Source organism: Portunus trituberculatus, chromosome 46 (assembly GCF_017591435.1).
Source record: "Portunus trituberculatus isolate SZX2019 chromosome 46, ASM1759143v1, whole genome shotgun sequence".
In the NCBI taxonomy this organism is placed as follows: Eukaryota; Metazoa; Arthropoda; class Malacostraca; order Decapoda; family Portunidae; genus Portunus; species Portunus trituberculatus.
This window is the reverse complement of record NC_059300.1, coordinates 19,884,436-19,901,935: the sequence shown is the minus strand read 5'-3', so window position 1 is coordinate 19,901,935 and position 17,500 is coordinate 19,884,436. Positions and strand designations below refer to the sequence as shown.

General features: G+C 37.6%; 1 protein-coding gene across 1 annotated transcript in view; it reads right to left on the bottom strand.

Moving 5' to 3' along the window:
• The window catches only part of LOC123519985 (diuretic hormone receptor-like), a 104,386-nt gene that overhangs the window by 16,427 nt on the left and 70,459 nt on the right, over positions 1–17,500 (bottom strand). Inside the window, exons 5-8 of the mRNA XM_045281747.1 lie at positions 14,358–14,445; positions 8,827–8,907; positions 2,181–2,242; positions 1–29 (exon numbers count right to left, since the gene is read on the bottom strand). The exon at positions 1–29 is cut by the window's left edge and continues 133 nt beyond it. Of these exons, the coding sequence (XP_045137682.1) occupies positions 1–29; positions 2,181–2,242; positions 8,827–8,907; positions 14,358–14,445 (260 nt within the window). The remainder of the gene's footprint in view (positions 30–2,180; positions 2,243–8,826; positions 8,908–14,357; positions 14,446–17,500) is intronic.

Sequence of the window (17,500 nt, the reverse complement as noted above, 5' to 3'; positions counted from 1 at the left end):
ACCGCCACCGCCTCCAGCTCCGTCCCCTCCTGTCGATGCCGTGGCGTGAGACTGATGAATACTTATAAATCTCAATGGAAGGAGAAAATGAGACTCATGACCAGGGGAAGAAGAGACTATAAGGGAGGAAAATAAAAAGATTCATTTTATACAAGGAAGGAAAGGAGGACTGGAAGAGGTAGGAAAAGAAGGAAGTCTAATAAATCTCAAGGGAAGGAATAAATGGGACTCGTGACTAGGGAAGAAAAAGAAAACTACAGTGGAACCATGCGTGCTTTGGGGTCCGAGGGGTCTCCAAGCGAACGGGTTCGAATCCTGTCCACGGTCCGAGTGTAGGTTGGGCTTCCTCACTCGGGGCAAGGGTTTCCTAGCGGGTGGGCTTTGAGATAAAAGGTACCACAAAAAGTATCCCCTTTAGCCCATAAATTCCCGTGAAAAGCCCACATGGTATAAATAAAAAAAAAATATTGAACAAAGATGGAAAAGAAAGAAGACTGGACAAAGGAGGAAAAAAGGGGCTGGACAAGGGAAGCTCTATAAGGGAGGGGAAAAAAATGAGGACTGGAAAGGGAGAAAAAAGCAGACTCCACAAGGAAGGTAAAGAAGGGGGATTCGGGAGAAGAAAGGTAGAAAAGTAGGACTGAACTGAAATGAGGCGGCGAAAGGGTAGTTCAGGAAAGTTAGCAGGGGTGAGGAAGTGAAAGACAGGCACGCCCTGGATACAGGATTGCGTTACGTGAGTTGGTGAATAGAGTGAAGGTTGATGATGTTAGAGTGTGTTGTGAAGGTGGGAGAGAGGAAAGAATGTTTAAAGAAAACGAGAGATTCATTTTGATACTTTCTACAAGGGAGGTTGTGTGTATGTGGGAGGGGGTTGGTTGGAAGATGGAGGGAGGATAGTCCATGATACAGAAAATAAATTCTAAACGAGTTAATAGCACATGAAAAGTATGTAAGCATCAGGAAAAAAAAAAAAAACTAACCAAGATTCGTGAGATGAGATTTAAGAGCACTCCATGAAGCAAGTTGCATATACCCCCATCTCCCCCATTCATGATTGAATTTCAAACCCATCTGCACCAGCATACGGGGTAGATGGTCAAGAATATGGGCAGTGAGTGGGCAGGCAACAACTCCACCTGTCAGCCTGTGATAGAGGGTGGCGAGGCAGCAAGTTGAGAGGAGGGGAGGGACAGAAAAATACGGAAGTGAAAAGACAATAACAGGAAGTACAAGAGGGAGTGCTGCAATGGAGGGATTTTGCGAAGTATTGGGTTGAATTTTGATGGAGAGAGAGAGAGAGAGAGAGAGAGAGAGAGAGAGAGAGAGAGAGAGAGAGAGAGAGAGAGAGAATGCATCATTTTTAATATTCAAAAAAGGAAAAAAAAGAATATAGAAAAAGACAGAAATGAAGAGAAAGAGGAATACAATTTAAAGGAAGATAAGTCCAGGAGGAAGCAGGATATGGAATTAGAAGTTTGAAGAAGACACAGAGTAGTGTGCGAGTGAAGGAAAGAGTGAGTGAGAGAGAGTTGGGAAGATAATTCGACAAGAAGAGAAGATGGATTGGGTAGGGAGGATGAAAAGGCACCAGTGAAGGAGGTAGGGGACGGTGGGAGGGAGGTATAGTGGAAGAGAAAGAGTGATTGGCAGAGGGGTAAGAGAGAGTGATGGAGTGAAGGAGGGAAACTTGCGGAGGATAAAAATAGGGGACAGAAAATTGAATTCACCCAATTTGCTTCCAAGATATGAAGAAGAAACGCAGTGATAGACAGGCAGGCAGGCATGCATGCATGCAGGCAGGCAGGCAGGCAGGCAGGCAGGCAGGCAGGCAGGCAGGCAGGCAGGCAGGCAGGCAGGCAGGCAGGCGGGCAGGCAGGCAGACAGGCAGGCAGACAAACAGACAGACAGACAGACAGGCAGACAGAGAGACAGATAGACAGACAGACAGACAGACAGACAGGCGGACGAGAACGATATTACCGGAAAGACATAAAAACAAATTGCATTCATCACCTACCAATGAAAAAAACATAAAATGGAGGGAGAAGAAAGGGAACTCATATCAGTAAACATAATATTTCTGGTTACTTTCACATACAAAATGGAAAATGAGAGAGAGAGAGAGAGAGAGAGAGAGAGAGAGAGAGAGAGAGAAAAGTATCAGCACTTTTACTCACATGGCTGACGGCAAGCTGGGACTTAAGTATGACCCAGAGCGCCATTATGGGAACCGGAACACCTGAAGGAAGGTGAGAAGGTTAGTGTGTGTGTGTGTGTGTGTGTGTGTGTGTGTGTGTGTGTGTGTGTGTGTGTGTGTGTGTGTGTGTGTATATGTCCCAGTCCGTCCAGGTTTTAATGTATATGATCTAACGTAAACCCGCGCTGTCCCGTCTCAGTACAGCTTTTTTTTAATGCAGTTTGAGTTAATGGATGCTCTTTGCTCGCTCCGCTTCCTCCGCCTGCCGGCCATCTCAGGCGTGAGTGCTTGCTTATGTTTGCCAGGCGGAATTTGTTTAGAGTTTTTAAACACCTGGCCTTTGTTGTTGTTGTTGTTGTTGATGTATATCATTATTATTATTTATTCATTTATTCATTCATTTGTTCATTCATGTGTTATTATTGTTTTTATTGTCATTATTATTATTATTATTATTATTATTATTATTATTATTATGATTATCATTATTGTTATTATTATTATTATTATTATTATTATTATTATTATCATTATTATTTGTTACTATATCTATTTTTTTTCGATCTACTTATTTATGATTGTTTATTTGCATCAAAGAGGGTCACTTAAAAGTCAACAAAGGGAGGTGACTTGTCTAAGCAAAATATAAAAATCAGAAAATATAGATAAATGAATAAAAGTTATTGTTCCTGAAGTGCCTTGGTGGTCATCATCCGGAGGCGTATTACTGTTAGGAAGGTGGGAGAACAGTGAGAGAGTCTGTCCCGATGTTTAGCAAGCCAGAGAACGAGGAGCCGAATCCACAGACTATTATTTGCTTCAGTTCCATATGCTGATAACATTTTATTCTCATAAGAAATGTTTTCAAATAATACTTCTCGTTGGTGCTTATTCTTTTGATGTACAGAACCCCTTGTTAAAGCATCAAAAATAATACAAATGTCCTTGAAATTTCCAGTAAGATCCCTTGCAGCTTGTTGAGAGGTGTCAAGACAAAAGGGCTGAAACGTTTGAGAATACGTGCGTTAGTAGCGAGAGAAAAGGAAGAACGAGAGGTAGGATGCAGTCTAGGGCAGTGAGGCGAAAGGTGGACGCCATCAGAAGAGCAATAAGCATAAAGATAACTGTAAAAGATAACGAGGTTGTGATACAGTGAAGGCAGTTGGTCTGAGAAAGGTAGTTGACGAGACGAGCGTCCTTAAACTGACCCTTAGTGTAGAAATATTGTGTCTCTGAGCCCCCGTGTTGTGCGTCTTCCTTAACTGGAGGGGAACAAGAAATGAGGGAAAGAGGACAGGCATGATTATTTCACGTAAGGTTATTGTGGAACATTTACGTAAATTGCGAATAATTCAAAGTTTTCACTTGTAAAAAAGACAAATACATAAAAGAGTTTGATGTTCGAGAGGGATGACCTAGTCCAGGGAGACCCAATAATTGAATAGTATGTCAATAGTTTTATAAGAATGTCATTTTGAACTATTTCAAAAGGGAACATAAAGACTCCTCAGAATGTATGGAAGTTCGTTGGCTTTAGGATCAAAATACTCATTACCTCTATGTCTGTAAAATCGAAGCTTATTACGTTATATTTAAGTTCGAAGTGGCCTCGATGGTGGTATGAAATGCCTGACTTTCCAGCAAATCCAGTGTGACAGACATATTATTCTTTACAAACTTGATCTTTTACATCTCTACACTTGCCTACGTCCTACACGGCTTGCTCAATCTTTAAAAGTTATAGCAGAACCATTATGTTTTTCTGTCGCTACAGACACAGATAGTTAACATTTTTCTTCATTTTTGTTAAATATTTTAGTAATGCTCTAAATATTTTATAAACCACCGTTGCAGCGAATGAGTTAATTGATCCTGGTCTACTGGAACTCTTGTGTCGTAACTAGCTAAAAAAGAAGCGTCTCCTGTGGCAGTATTTGTGTATTCCTGTACGTTAATGTCCAAGGGAAGCAGCACTCAGGACTTAATGAAAAGGGTAATGTGCACCGTCACGGGAATTTGTGTGACTGGCTCTGGCCGCTGGTGTGCTCTGTGAAATGGCTTTTACTTGGGTTGCTTGTTGAGAAGGAGAAAAAGGAAGAACAATAAGAATAACCGTTATTATTATTATTGGAAGTAGTAGTAGTAGTAGTAGTAGTAGTAGTAGTAGTAGTAGTAGTGGTAGTAGTAGTAATAGTACAGGTTGAACCTTCCTGAGGCTTGCCTGATTACGGAAAATTCCGAATTACAGTTGGTCCTTAAGTAAACACCCTAAAACAGCCTGCATAATCATAGTCAGCCTGTATTATAACTGTAAAATTCTTTTATATGATATATGTTAAATGTACAAGTAGGTATGCTGACTGAAGGATACAGAAAAACACATGCACCGCCGCTTCATAGCGGCGTTCCGGCGAATTTATATTATTCCGGAAAATTGAAATTATTCCCGCCAAATTAAAATTATACCGGATTAAAAAATTTGCCGGATTACAGAATTCCGGATTTGGGAAGTCCATCTTGTAGTTGTAATAGTAGTAGTAGTAGTAGTAGTAGTAGTAGTAGTTGTAGTATACAGTACAAGTAGCAGTAGTAGTAGTAGTTGTAGTATGCAGTACAAGTAGTAGTAGTAGTAGTAGTAGTTGTAGTATGCAGTACAAGTAGTAGTAGTAGTAGTAGTAGTAGTAGTAGTAGTAATAGTAATAGTAGTATGGAGGGGTGACTTAGTGGATAAGGTGGTAACTGGGATCGGGCAGACGTCCACGTGTAGGTTCGAATCCCACCCCGTGCAGCCTTGAAACTCTACCATTTGCCGAGTGGTTTAAAGTTACCTACATGTCACCATGATACCCAGGATCTAGGTGGTTACACCAAAGATGCGCTTGGGTGGTGATATGGGAACCGCTATAGATAAAATTGCCTGCACCACTAGTGGGTGGAAGCTGAACAGTGCTTCCTATACATGATCTTGAAGTATACCTACAGGCACTATAGACCATAACGTTAAAAAAAAAAAAAAAAAAAAAAAATATATATATATATATATATATATATATATATATATATATATATATATATATATATATATATATATATATATATATATATATATATATATATATATATATATATTAGTTGTTAGTAGTAGTAGTAGTAATAGCAATTACCAAGAAAACTTGAAGTCCATCCACTACGGACCTGTTGTCAGTGTGGAGCATGACACACACACACACACACACACACACACACACACACACACACACTAATTCTGTGATTTATCTACTTTAAATTCGTTATGACCAGTGAATAGTAATGAAGCCTCTCGCAGAATAATCGAAAAATGGTAATAAAGTTTCAGCTTGTGAATATCAACGTGAAGCATTCATTTGTGTGCACGCATTTACTCTTATCAGGAGGACTTAATCTCTCTCTCTCTCTCTCTCTCTCTCTCTCTCTCTCTCTCTCTCTCTCTCTCTCTCTCTCTCTCTCTCTCTCTCTCTCTCTCTCTCTCTCTCACACACACACACACACACACACACACACACACACACACACACACACACACACACACACACACACACACACACACACACACACACACACATCGTCATGTATATTTATTTCGGTATATGTCTCCTACATTTACAGAAGTACTGTGCGTCAGCCTCCGCAGTGCCAAACCCCAGTCTGCCAAACCCCGCCAAGCCAAATGTCAATGAGGAAGATGTGGGTGAAGGAGGCAGCCATGTTACTAAAGGTGGGAGGAACTTAACTTTTCACTTAATTTTACAAATGCAAGAGTCTGGCTAAGGGCTAGGAAGTAGGTCAGTAAATATGTGAATTCGCTTAATAGCCTCTCCACACACACAAAAAAGTTCCTAATGAGTGAATTCTAATCGTAGAGCAGGCTTGGTTGGTGAAGTGCCTCGATATCAAATCAAATCAAAGGTATCTGCTTTGGGTAGATGGCAAAGTAATAAAGGAGAAATGTTCTTGAATTATGCACCAGAAAAGAATGAATGAGTGAGGATTCTTGTTGATTCATGCAAGAATAATGTCGTAACAAGGTATAAGTGTGAAAAGCAGTATAAAGTAACATGGAGGGTCGTAACTGTTGGATTCCGGGAGATGTAATTAACAAGTTGAGAAAAAAACAATAAGCATGAAAATAACGTTGCTGTAATTGCTGTGCTGGAGTGTAGCGCGAGAATGAAGACAATTAAAGGAGGGGAGTTGATGAGACTAGAAGGTTTTTACTGGTTAATTAAATGCAGTTCTATGAACAGATCTTCGTCCACACACCGGTTTGGCTTATACATACAAGGGTAGGAGAGAGAGAGAGAGAGAGAGAGAGAGAGAGAGAGAGAGAGAGAGAGAGAGAGTAGCATGTAAATAATAATTTCGAGTGAAAGCCTGAGTGTTTTTCATGTGGAGTGGAGAGCGTGTTCTTTGAGAAGCTGGGAAGAGTTGTTTGGGAAGCGAAATATACAGTAGTAGGGAGACGAGAGATTGAGTTCTTGTGGCTTTAAACATTGCATAACGTACTCTGCTTATCCTATATATATATATATATATATATATATATATATATATATATATATATATATATATATATATATATATATATATATATATATATATATATATATATATATATATATATATATATATATATATATATATATATATATATATATATATATATATATATATATATATATATATATATATATATATATATATATATATATATATATATATATATATATATATATATATATATATATATATATATATATATATATATATATATATATATATATATATATATATATATATATATATATATATATATATATATATATATATATATATATATATATATATATATATATATATATATATATATATATATATATATATATATATATATATATATATATATATATATAGAGAGAGAGAGAGAGAGAGAGAGAGAGAGAGAGAGAGAGAGAGAGAGAGAGAGAGAGAGAGAGAGAGAGAGAGAGTTGGTGGTCTGTGGTGTTTATTTATTTATCATTATTTGTCTATTTGTTTATTTATTCATTTATTACTTATAATTATTAAGAATATTGTGTGATATTGAATATTGAAGATCGAGTCATTATCCCATGAATAGATGCAGGGGCCGCATTAACAAACATTTGTTTTTAGTTTGTCTCAGCCTTCCGCTTAGACTTGAGCTTATCTCCCACGTATGCTTAAAATTGTGCTGAGCCTTGACTGACCCGAAATAAAATCTTATATCCGTCATTATCGAATTTATAGTCCATTAATTTTACCTTTTTTTGATTAGATAATAAAAATAATAATATATAATCGAATCTGGAAAAGTATGAGTGCATTAATTTGTGTTTCTTATGAAGCCAATTATATCCCACGCAAGGCGAGCATGTTATCTCAGTGTTTGTGTTTTTGAGCCTGCGTTGCTCCGCTATTTATACTCCATAGCACCTGTTTCCCTGTCCTTTTTATTTTAGTATGAAGGAGATGATGATTCCAATGGCCGAATAACCCAATACAGGAAACCCAGCTGAGCTGATAGCGAGACTCTTTTCTCATCCAGTCATTATATGAGGAACTATGTAGCTTTTAGGGCTTCATTCATTCAATAGCGCGAAAAAAAAACTGTGCTTTCTTATTAAGAATGTAAATGAGACACTCTAACAAGAAATTTGTCCCTGTCCTTTGGTAAACTCTATCCGGCCTGTAATGGAGCTGGCAATAAGTGAGTTTTTTTTTTTGTTTTGTTGTCTTGGCCAGCTTTCCCATCTTACATAAAGAAAAGATACAGGAAGACTAAATGTCATCATTGCTGCAGAGCTGCATTTCCCATTAGCTGAATAACATTATATTTATTACTTACTAGCGTCAGCCTATCAATCCTTCTTGTGGGGCTCTCTAAGGCATCTCCCGCCAAATCTGACTCTTCTGAAGGTACGGTCTATATATATTCAGCAGTTCAGTCACACAAGTCGTGAGAACATCCTTACGGACATGCAGATAATTCTTCAGGTGGCAGGTTGTGGCTCATTGTAGGCTCAGCGTAACTATTAAAGTTATGTTACCTCAGGACTTGTCTCAAGTTTTTGGCACTTTGAGACGAACTCTCAACACAACTTAAGGAAGTTAAGCACAGTTAAGTGTAAGAGTCGAGCCTAATCAAACTTCTATAGTTAAGAATCTTTCTTAATAAGGAGCTTTGCTGTACTCCAGTGTAACATGTCAAGTGAACATGTTGAGTTACTAAATATATCACTCACTTCACTCTACTCTGTACAACGAACATCTGATTCAAAGCAAAATGTAGATAATTAGTGAGATGAAAAGACGGAAAAGTTTAAAAATGTTGATGATAACAAACAAATAAGAGCGATGGATGTGTTGTAGGACAAAGCAAGCGCTGTCTCATCAGAGGTAAATGAACGTGTGTGTGTGTGTGTACCCTTGGAATCACAACAACAAAGAACACACACACACACACACACACACACACACACACACACACACACACACACACACACACACACACACACACACACACACACACACACACACACAGAACAAGAATAAGGCAGGGAAAGACTCACCCCATCCTATGAGCGTGTAGACTCTCAACTTGATGTTTTCCACCGAGAACGTTTTGACCACCAGCATGTAGAGGTAGAAACCTGCCGGGGGCGATAAAAGGAAAAGGAAGGGAAGAAAAGAGGGAGGGAGAGGAGGAGGTGGGTAGGAATGGAAAAAAAATGGAGAGAGTTTTAGTTAGTTTGATTAGTGATGCTCTCTCTCTCTCTCTCTCTCTCTCTCTCTCTCTCTCTCTCTCTCTCTCTCTCTCTCTCTCTCTCTCTCTCTCTCTCTCTCTCTCTCTCTCTCTCTCTCTCTCTCATCCTTGCATCTCCTAATATGTAAGTCTCGCTCCCACTATAATTACTCTACCTTAGCGAATATGGTCCTCCCCTAATATTAGCAGTGTCCATGGGTAACACCGCGGAGGACGGAAAGAATGGAGGGAGATGTTGGCGTACGAAATACCAGGTCTAATCGTCAGGAGGCAGAAAATGGTCATGAGAGATGGTCGGGGGTAAACATAAAGAAAATATATACTATTGCAGTGTTGTTGGGGAAAGTGCTGGGCGCGTTAAAAGGCTAGGGATTTCTTTTCCTTTGTGTCCACTCGTAGGATGAAGATGAAATAGTGGAGGTGGTGAAGGACAAACTGCTGGAGATGGGAGTGGTACAAGAGGAGGAGGAGGACGAGGAGACAAGAAAAGAAAAGTATAAAAGATATTGAAGACTATAAGGGAGAAAAAGTGAAAAAAATGTAAAGAAAAGAATAGGCCAAGGAGACATGGAAGAGGAGCAGGAGGAGGAGGACGCATAAGAAGGGGAAGAAATGTAATTAGTGGTAGTAGAAGAAAAAAAACACAAACAAGAAAATAAGAAATGATAAGGTTGGAAGAGAGGGGAGAGGAGGACGACGACGAGGAGGAGGAGGACGAGGAGGAAAAAAAGAGAAAGAGGAAGAACATAAGAGCACGTGGGAAGCTGAGGGGCCGCCAGACCTGTGTGAACAAAGCTACCTAATTCCACCTATCATCCTCACCTATAAATTTGGAGGAAGAAGAGGAAAAGGAAGAGAAAGAGAGGAGGAGGAGGAGGAGGTATAATTAAATTACAAAGCATCGTTTCGTCTGTTGAATATTTTAATTAATTAGCATGTTGACGCTGAACTGAGATGGGAAAAGTTGATTTCACTTAATATTTTCTTTCTTTCTCTGGGTTGTTCATATGAGGGATCGCCACAGATGGTCACTTGTTACTCGGCGTGCTTTCTGTTACACCACCACCCGCAGTCCTTCCTCTCTTTTCCATTCCATCTCCAGCTTTTTCTACCTCACTCACAGATCTATCCCCTTATCCTGGCTTGACCACCTTTCTAGCTTTGTCTCCTAAAATAATATGCTTATGATGAATAAATAAATAAAATATGATCATGCATTCTTTTTTCTGTCTCGTTGCTGTAAGAAAAAAAAATCTTTAGTTCTTTGTACCTTCTACTCCACTCTGCCTCCTTTCCTGTCACTGATATCGTTTTCATATTATACAACAAGTCTAGGCTCGTTGTCTTCCTGTAAACCTTTCTCTCTCCCTTATGCAATGATTTACTGTGCACATTGAACGCAGGTTTCTTAGCACTTTTGAGATAAGCAGTGACAAGTTGATTAGATACAAATCATACATTTCCCTTACGCTTCATAGAGTTTTACTTTGTACTTCCGACAGTTTGTTTTTGTGTACAGCTACACATCAGAAAATTACCCTGAGCACGTGTGGAAATATTGTTTTTATTTTTTAGGAATCCCTCTGCGAAATTGGGCATACATTTATGGAATTAACTTGCAATTACTTTGCTGCTGGAAATGTGAGGTACATAATTTTATCCTGGATACTTTTTTGCCGCCGTAATGCATTCAGATAAGTAATACTAGAATTAATGAAATTTTTTACGTGCCAAATTAAGGAGTTGGGTCTCAGTATATATATATATATATATATATATATATATATAGTATATATATATATATATATATATATATATATATATATATATATATATATATATATATATATATATATATATATATATATATATATATATATATATATATATATATATATATATATATATATATATATATATATATATATATATATATATATATATATATATATATATATATATATATATATATATATATATATATATATATATATATATATATATATATATATATATATATATATATATATATATATATATATATATATATATATATATATATATATATATATATATATATATATATATATATATATATATATATATATATATATATATATATATATATATATATATATATATATATATATATATATATATATATATATATATATATATATATATATATATATATATATATATATATATATATATATATATATATATATATATATATATATATATATATATATATATATATATATATATATATATATATATATATATATATATATATATATATATATATATATATATATATATATATATATATATATATATATATATATATATATATATATATATATATATATATATATATATATATATATATATATATATATATATATATATATATATATATATATATATATATATATATATATATATATATATATATATATATATATATATATATATATATATATATATATATATATATATATATATATATATATATATATACACACACACACACACACACACACACACACACACACACACACACACACACACACACACACACACGGATGATGTCTCAGGCAGAATATTAAAAGAATGTAGGGAAGAACTAGCAAGTCCTATATACAACATCATAAAATGTTTAATTGAAAATGGAACAGTACCAGTAGAATGGAAAAGAGCTGAGGTGGTTCCCATATATAAGAGCGGAAAGAGGGAAAAACCTTTAAATTACAGACCGGTATCACTAACTAGTGTAATATGCAAGATGTGTGAAAGAGTAATAAATAAACAATGGATCGAGTTTCTTGAAGACAACAAATTATTATTTAATAGCCAATTTGGTTTTAGAAAAGGTCGGTCGTGTGTAACAAATTTACCGAGTTTCTACTCTAGAATAGTTGATAGAGTACAAGAGAGAGAGGGATGGGTTGACTGTATTTGTTTGGATTTAAAAAAGGCGTTTGATAAAGTGCCACATGCAAGATTACTGTGGAAGTTAGAGGAGAAGGGCGGCTTAAAAGGAAGCACATTGAGATGGATACTCGTAGAAAATTATTTGAGTGGGAACACACACACACACACACACACACACACACACACACACACACACACACACACACACACACACACACACACACACACACACACACACACACACACACACACACACACACACACACACACACACACACACACACACACACACACACACACACACACACACACACGCGCGCGCGCCACGGAACGCCTAATTTCCTATCTTTCTAAGATTTCCGATTGGGGCAGAGAAAATCTAGTAGTTTTCAATGCCTCAAAAACTCAATTCCTCTATCTATCAACTCGACACAACCTTCCAGACAATTATCCCCTCTTCTTCAATGACACTCAACTGTCTCCCTCTTCCACAATGAATATCCTCGGTCTGTCCTTTGCTCATAATCTTAACTGGAAACTTCACATCTGATCTCTTGCTAAAACAGCTTCTATGAAATTAGGTGTTCTGAGGCGTCTCCGACAGTTTTCTCGCCCTCCAACTGCTTACTCTGTATAAGGGCCTTATCCGTCCCTGTATGGAGTACTCTTCGCATGTTTGGGGGTTCCAGTCACACAGCTTTGCTTGATAGGGTGGAATCGAAAGCTCTTCGTCTCATCAACTCCCTCCTCTGACTAACTGTCTTCAGTCTCTTTCTCACCGCCGAAATGTTGCATCCCTTTCTATATTTTATCGCTATTTTCATGGTAACTGTTCTACTGATCTTGCTAACTGCATGCCTCCCCTCCTCCTGCGGCCACGCTGCACAAGGCTTTCTTCTTCCTCTCATCCCTATTCTGTCCAACTCTCTAATGCAAGAGTTAACCAGTACGCTCAATCATTCATCCCTTTCACTGGTAAACTCTGGAACTCCCTCTCTGCATCTGTATTTCCGAATTCCTACAACTTGTCTTCTTTTAAGAGGGAGGTATCGAGGCATTTGCTCCCCTAATTCTGGCTGACGGTTTTGGCACTTTTTGAAGTCTTTAGAGAGCCAGCGCTCAAGTGGGCCTTTTTCTAACTTTCTTTTTTTTGCCCTTGGCTGGCCCTCTTCCCTATGTAAACACACACACACACACACACACACACACACACACACACACACACACACACACACACACACACACACACACACACACACACACACACACAGGGGGGCCTGTTGCCTGAATCAGTAATCGAGTTGATCAACCTTCGTGACTGCGACTTGAGTAAGCAAAACCTCTAATTTATCGCTAATTTTACGCATTCCATTGTAATATTATCATTCCATCTTCGGCAGTCACATGTCACTACAAATACAATCGCACTGTTATATATTTGAATTTGTGTGACTGGTCGTAATAATGAAACATGCTGACTACTTCTGTGTGTGGTGGTGTCTTCCATCAGTCATGAATCTTATAGATCCGTAGGTAGTGAGAGAATCTTAACGTTTTTTTTTTTTTTTTTTTTTTTTTTTAGTGCAAGGAAAATAAAAATAGTGGCATAACATAAAAAAAATCCTCATGGTCAGTAATAACTAATAAGGATAGGGCAAGAAAATATGTTCATCCTTGATAAATATGAAATTTGAAAAAAAAATTAATATGAAGAAATTTTGTCCTAAATAGAGTGGAAGATGCATGGAAGAAGGTGTGTCATTAGCTTTTTAGTGCCGAATTATTTCGGAGCTATAAAGGATGATAATAGACGGGAATGGGTTGGCACATTTATATTAGGACTGCCATGTATAGACGGCTTACTGCAGCTTCCCTGATGTGTAGGAGTACGTAACGGTGCGAAAGAAAGTTGTAGGTCGAAGTTCTTATAATACAGGTCTTGCTTCGTTTCTTAGACAATGTGGTGTTGTGGCGAAACGGCTTTTAGCACCGCAAGTTATAAAATAGTAGTTACGTCAAGATGGATAACGGTACAGTCGCGATCACGAGAACTATAGATTGGAAAATCGTTTTGTCACCCTCTTTGTCCGACACCTTGCATGCACCACGCTTCAGGAATCTTTATCACGTTTCATATGTACAAACAACACATCATTTTATTGTATAGAATTCAGAATTGACTATATACAAGGTTATTCGTCATTGGTGCCTATATAATATTAACGGTGACAAGTATATTTAAAGGTAGGTACCACATGCACTTGTCGGAATAGAGTGTGGAGAGGGAGGTTGCCAAGAGTTCCAGGATATAGTCAGTCAATCCATCACAGTCACTCTGTCCTTGCTCCTAAATCCTTTACTGACCTAGCATGATATGATGTAACATGGCGTTGTACTCACCTTCAACAAACATCCACATGAAGTTGGTGAGCGTGAAGTAGATGAGAGTCACGAAGAAGCCGCAACCAACAGGGGCAGCGACCAGACCCTGAAGGAAGTGAAGGAATGTGATGACGAGGACGAGGACGAATATTAAGGATGAAGAGATGGTGGGGTTATTGAAAGAGGAGGGAAATGAGGAGAGAAGAAGAGATAGAGGAAGAAAGACCATGCGAAAAGTAGAAGAACGAGAAGGAAGAGTAGGATAAAGATGAGAGGGAGGGGGAGGAATAGGAATGATATGAAGAAAAACGAGAGAGAGAGAGAGAGAGAGAGAGAGAGAGAGAGAGAGAGAGAGAGAGAGAGAGAGAGAGAGACGTGACAAGTGAAATGGAATGAGGAAGAAAGTGTAGGGGAGAAAAGAAGCTCAGGAGGAGGAGGAACACATAAGAACATATAAGAAAGAGGAGTGACAGGAAAACACTTACAAAAAACACATGAAAAAAACTCTGAGAAATAATCGAGGAGATTTATACAGGAAAGATAGAAAAATAAGGGACTGATTTAAATACTACTATCTTTACAATAAAGAAAATCATGAACCATTTTCTTTATTTTATTAATCAATCTATAAACGTAGCATAATAGTTCACCTGGTGTACATGCACAAAAGCTTGTAGCTAAACTTGTACTAAAAAGTTGTTCTTTAAGTTTTAAGACATTATTTTTTGTAATTGATTGCTATGATATATCGAAAAGATTTTTGTAATCTATCTTATCTATATTTTTAAATATTTTGAATGTTACAATGAAATCACCTCTGATTTGACGATCTGTAAGGGAAAACCTATCTAATCCTGGCATAAGTTTTATTGTTTATCTTTGCATGCTCTGCAATTTGTTAAGATCCTTTTCGATAACATGGAGATCAGAACTGAACTGTATATTTCAAGTGCGGTCTCAATAAGGAAGTATACAGACGCATTATGACTTCATATGTATTATAATAAAAATTACGCGCAATGAATCCAAATTTGCTTTACGACTCGCAATAGAGCATTGCGTACTGCATTTGAAATATTTCTATTACTATTACATCCAGGGTCTTCTTTTTCAATAATTTAGGTAAAATTTTATCTTTAAATTATAATTATACTTAACATTGTTATAGCCGATGTACATTACACTTAGTTCCATTAAAATTCAAAAGTTATTTGTCACTCCTGGTACGTAAGTTATCTACATCCCTCTGTATGGTGTAACAGTTGTATCTTATTAATGTTTCACCCCTGGTTTAGTGTCGTCGGTGAATTTGGATATTTTCTCTACAATGCCGCAGTTTAGATCATTGATATGTATCAAACAGAATAACGAACCCAAAACTGAACCGTCGGGGATACCACTCGTAGCATAGTCAGTCGAAGGTTTCTCCTTTTACATATAAGTACTCGTTGTTTCCGATTGGTTAGCCAACTTTCAACCCAAGTAAACAACTTTTTTCCCACTTCTTGGCTTTCATCTTGATTTAAAGGGTCTTGTGTGGTGCGATATCGAACGTTTTCCTAAGATGGAGATATATGAATGTCAGATGAAAATATGTAAAGGTAGATGGTGCTATATTACGTCGGATGGAGATATATAATGTCAGATGCAGGAGGAGGAGGAGGAGGAGGAGGAGGAGGAGGAGGAGGAGGAGGAGGAGGCATACTAGTAAAAAAAAAGTATTACAAAAGAGAAGAAAAAAAAGCTTCCGGGGAGACGTCTTAGGTAAATTAAGCGAGGGAAGAAAGGGATGGAGGAAAGAATAAAAGGAACTAGAGTAATAAGAGAGGGAGGGATGAATGAGGAAGGAAGGAATGGAGGACGAGAAGAAGGAAGGAGGAAGTATCATGTGAAGACATTTTTCAAAATAGAAATTTTTTAATGACCACTCAGTGAAAGGAAGGAATGACTGTAGGAGAAATAAGAAAATGACAAAATAGGAAGGGGAGGGAGAGGAGGACAGGAGAAGAAAGGAAAGATAATGAGCAAGGTGAGAAAGGAGAACAGCTGCAAGGCGACAAGGAGAATTACGGCATGCTGGAAGTAAAAGTTAATGGATTTTTCTTAAAAATGTTGTGTGTGTGTAATTCACCACGGTTGTCTGCTGGTCACCAAGCCAGTCTTCCCCATTACGAAGCGAGCTCAGAGCTCATAGACCGATCTTCGGGTAGGTATGAGACCACATCACACACAACACACACACCGGGAAAGCGAGGCCACAACCCCTCCAGTTACATCCCTTACCTATTTACTGCTAGGTGAACAGGGGCCACACATTAAGAGGCTTGCCCATTTGCCTCTCCGCTTCACGGGACTCGAAACCGGCCCTCTCGATTGTGAGTCGAACGTGCTAACCACTACTCTACAAGGTGTGTGTGTGTGTGTGTGTGTGTGCAAGATGTATTAGACTAAGAGGTGAACGCACTTCAGTCTTTAAATAATTGACGTAGCGCGGGAGGCTTTTAAAACCCAGAATCGTGACGTCAGCATGTCAACCAACTAGGACAGATTTTAATTGTGGAATATAGGTGTTCCGCATATTTCTTTTATTTGAGTTGTTATTTCTTAGCATCTTGGTTACTAAGTTTAAAAGCTCGTACTTCAGATTTCGTTCAATCTGGGCTGAACTAAAATGTCGTTCTCAAACCACAGCATACTTAATATTAATATGGTCTGAACGGAAACACTTATGGATCCACTGTCTAGCAAGGTTAACATTAGATGGGAATTTATGGTATCTTAGGTTGCTGTCCTTACCAGGTGTATATCCAAATACAGCGCACACTCTTGCTTTACCCATTTAACCATTAATATCGTAATACAAAGCCCATGAAAAGTACACAATTGCTGATAAAATCGGCCACACGTGAACACACCACCACAACACTAGACGTAAACAATACACATGGATGACGTCAGCGGTTCCAATAATGCCAAAGTGCGTTCACCTCTTAGTCTAATACATCGTGTGTGTGTGTGTGTGTGTGTGTGTGTGTGTGTGTGTGTGTGAGAGAGAGAGAGAGAGATTGCTGAGAGGACTTAGCCACCAGTACGAGTGTGTACACAAAAATATGATATAATGGGCAGCCTTCCGCTTGAGAGCAAACACAAGTCACAACACA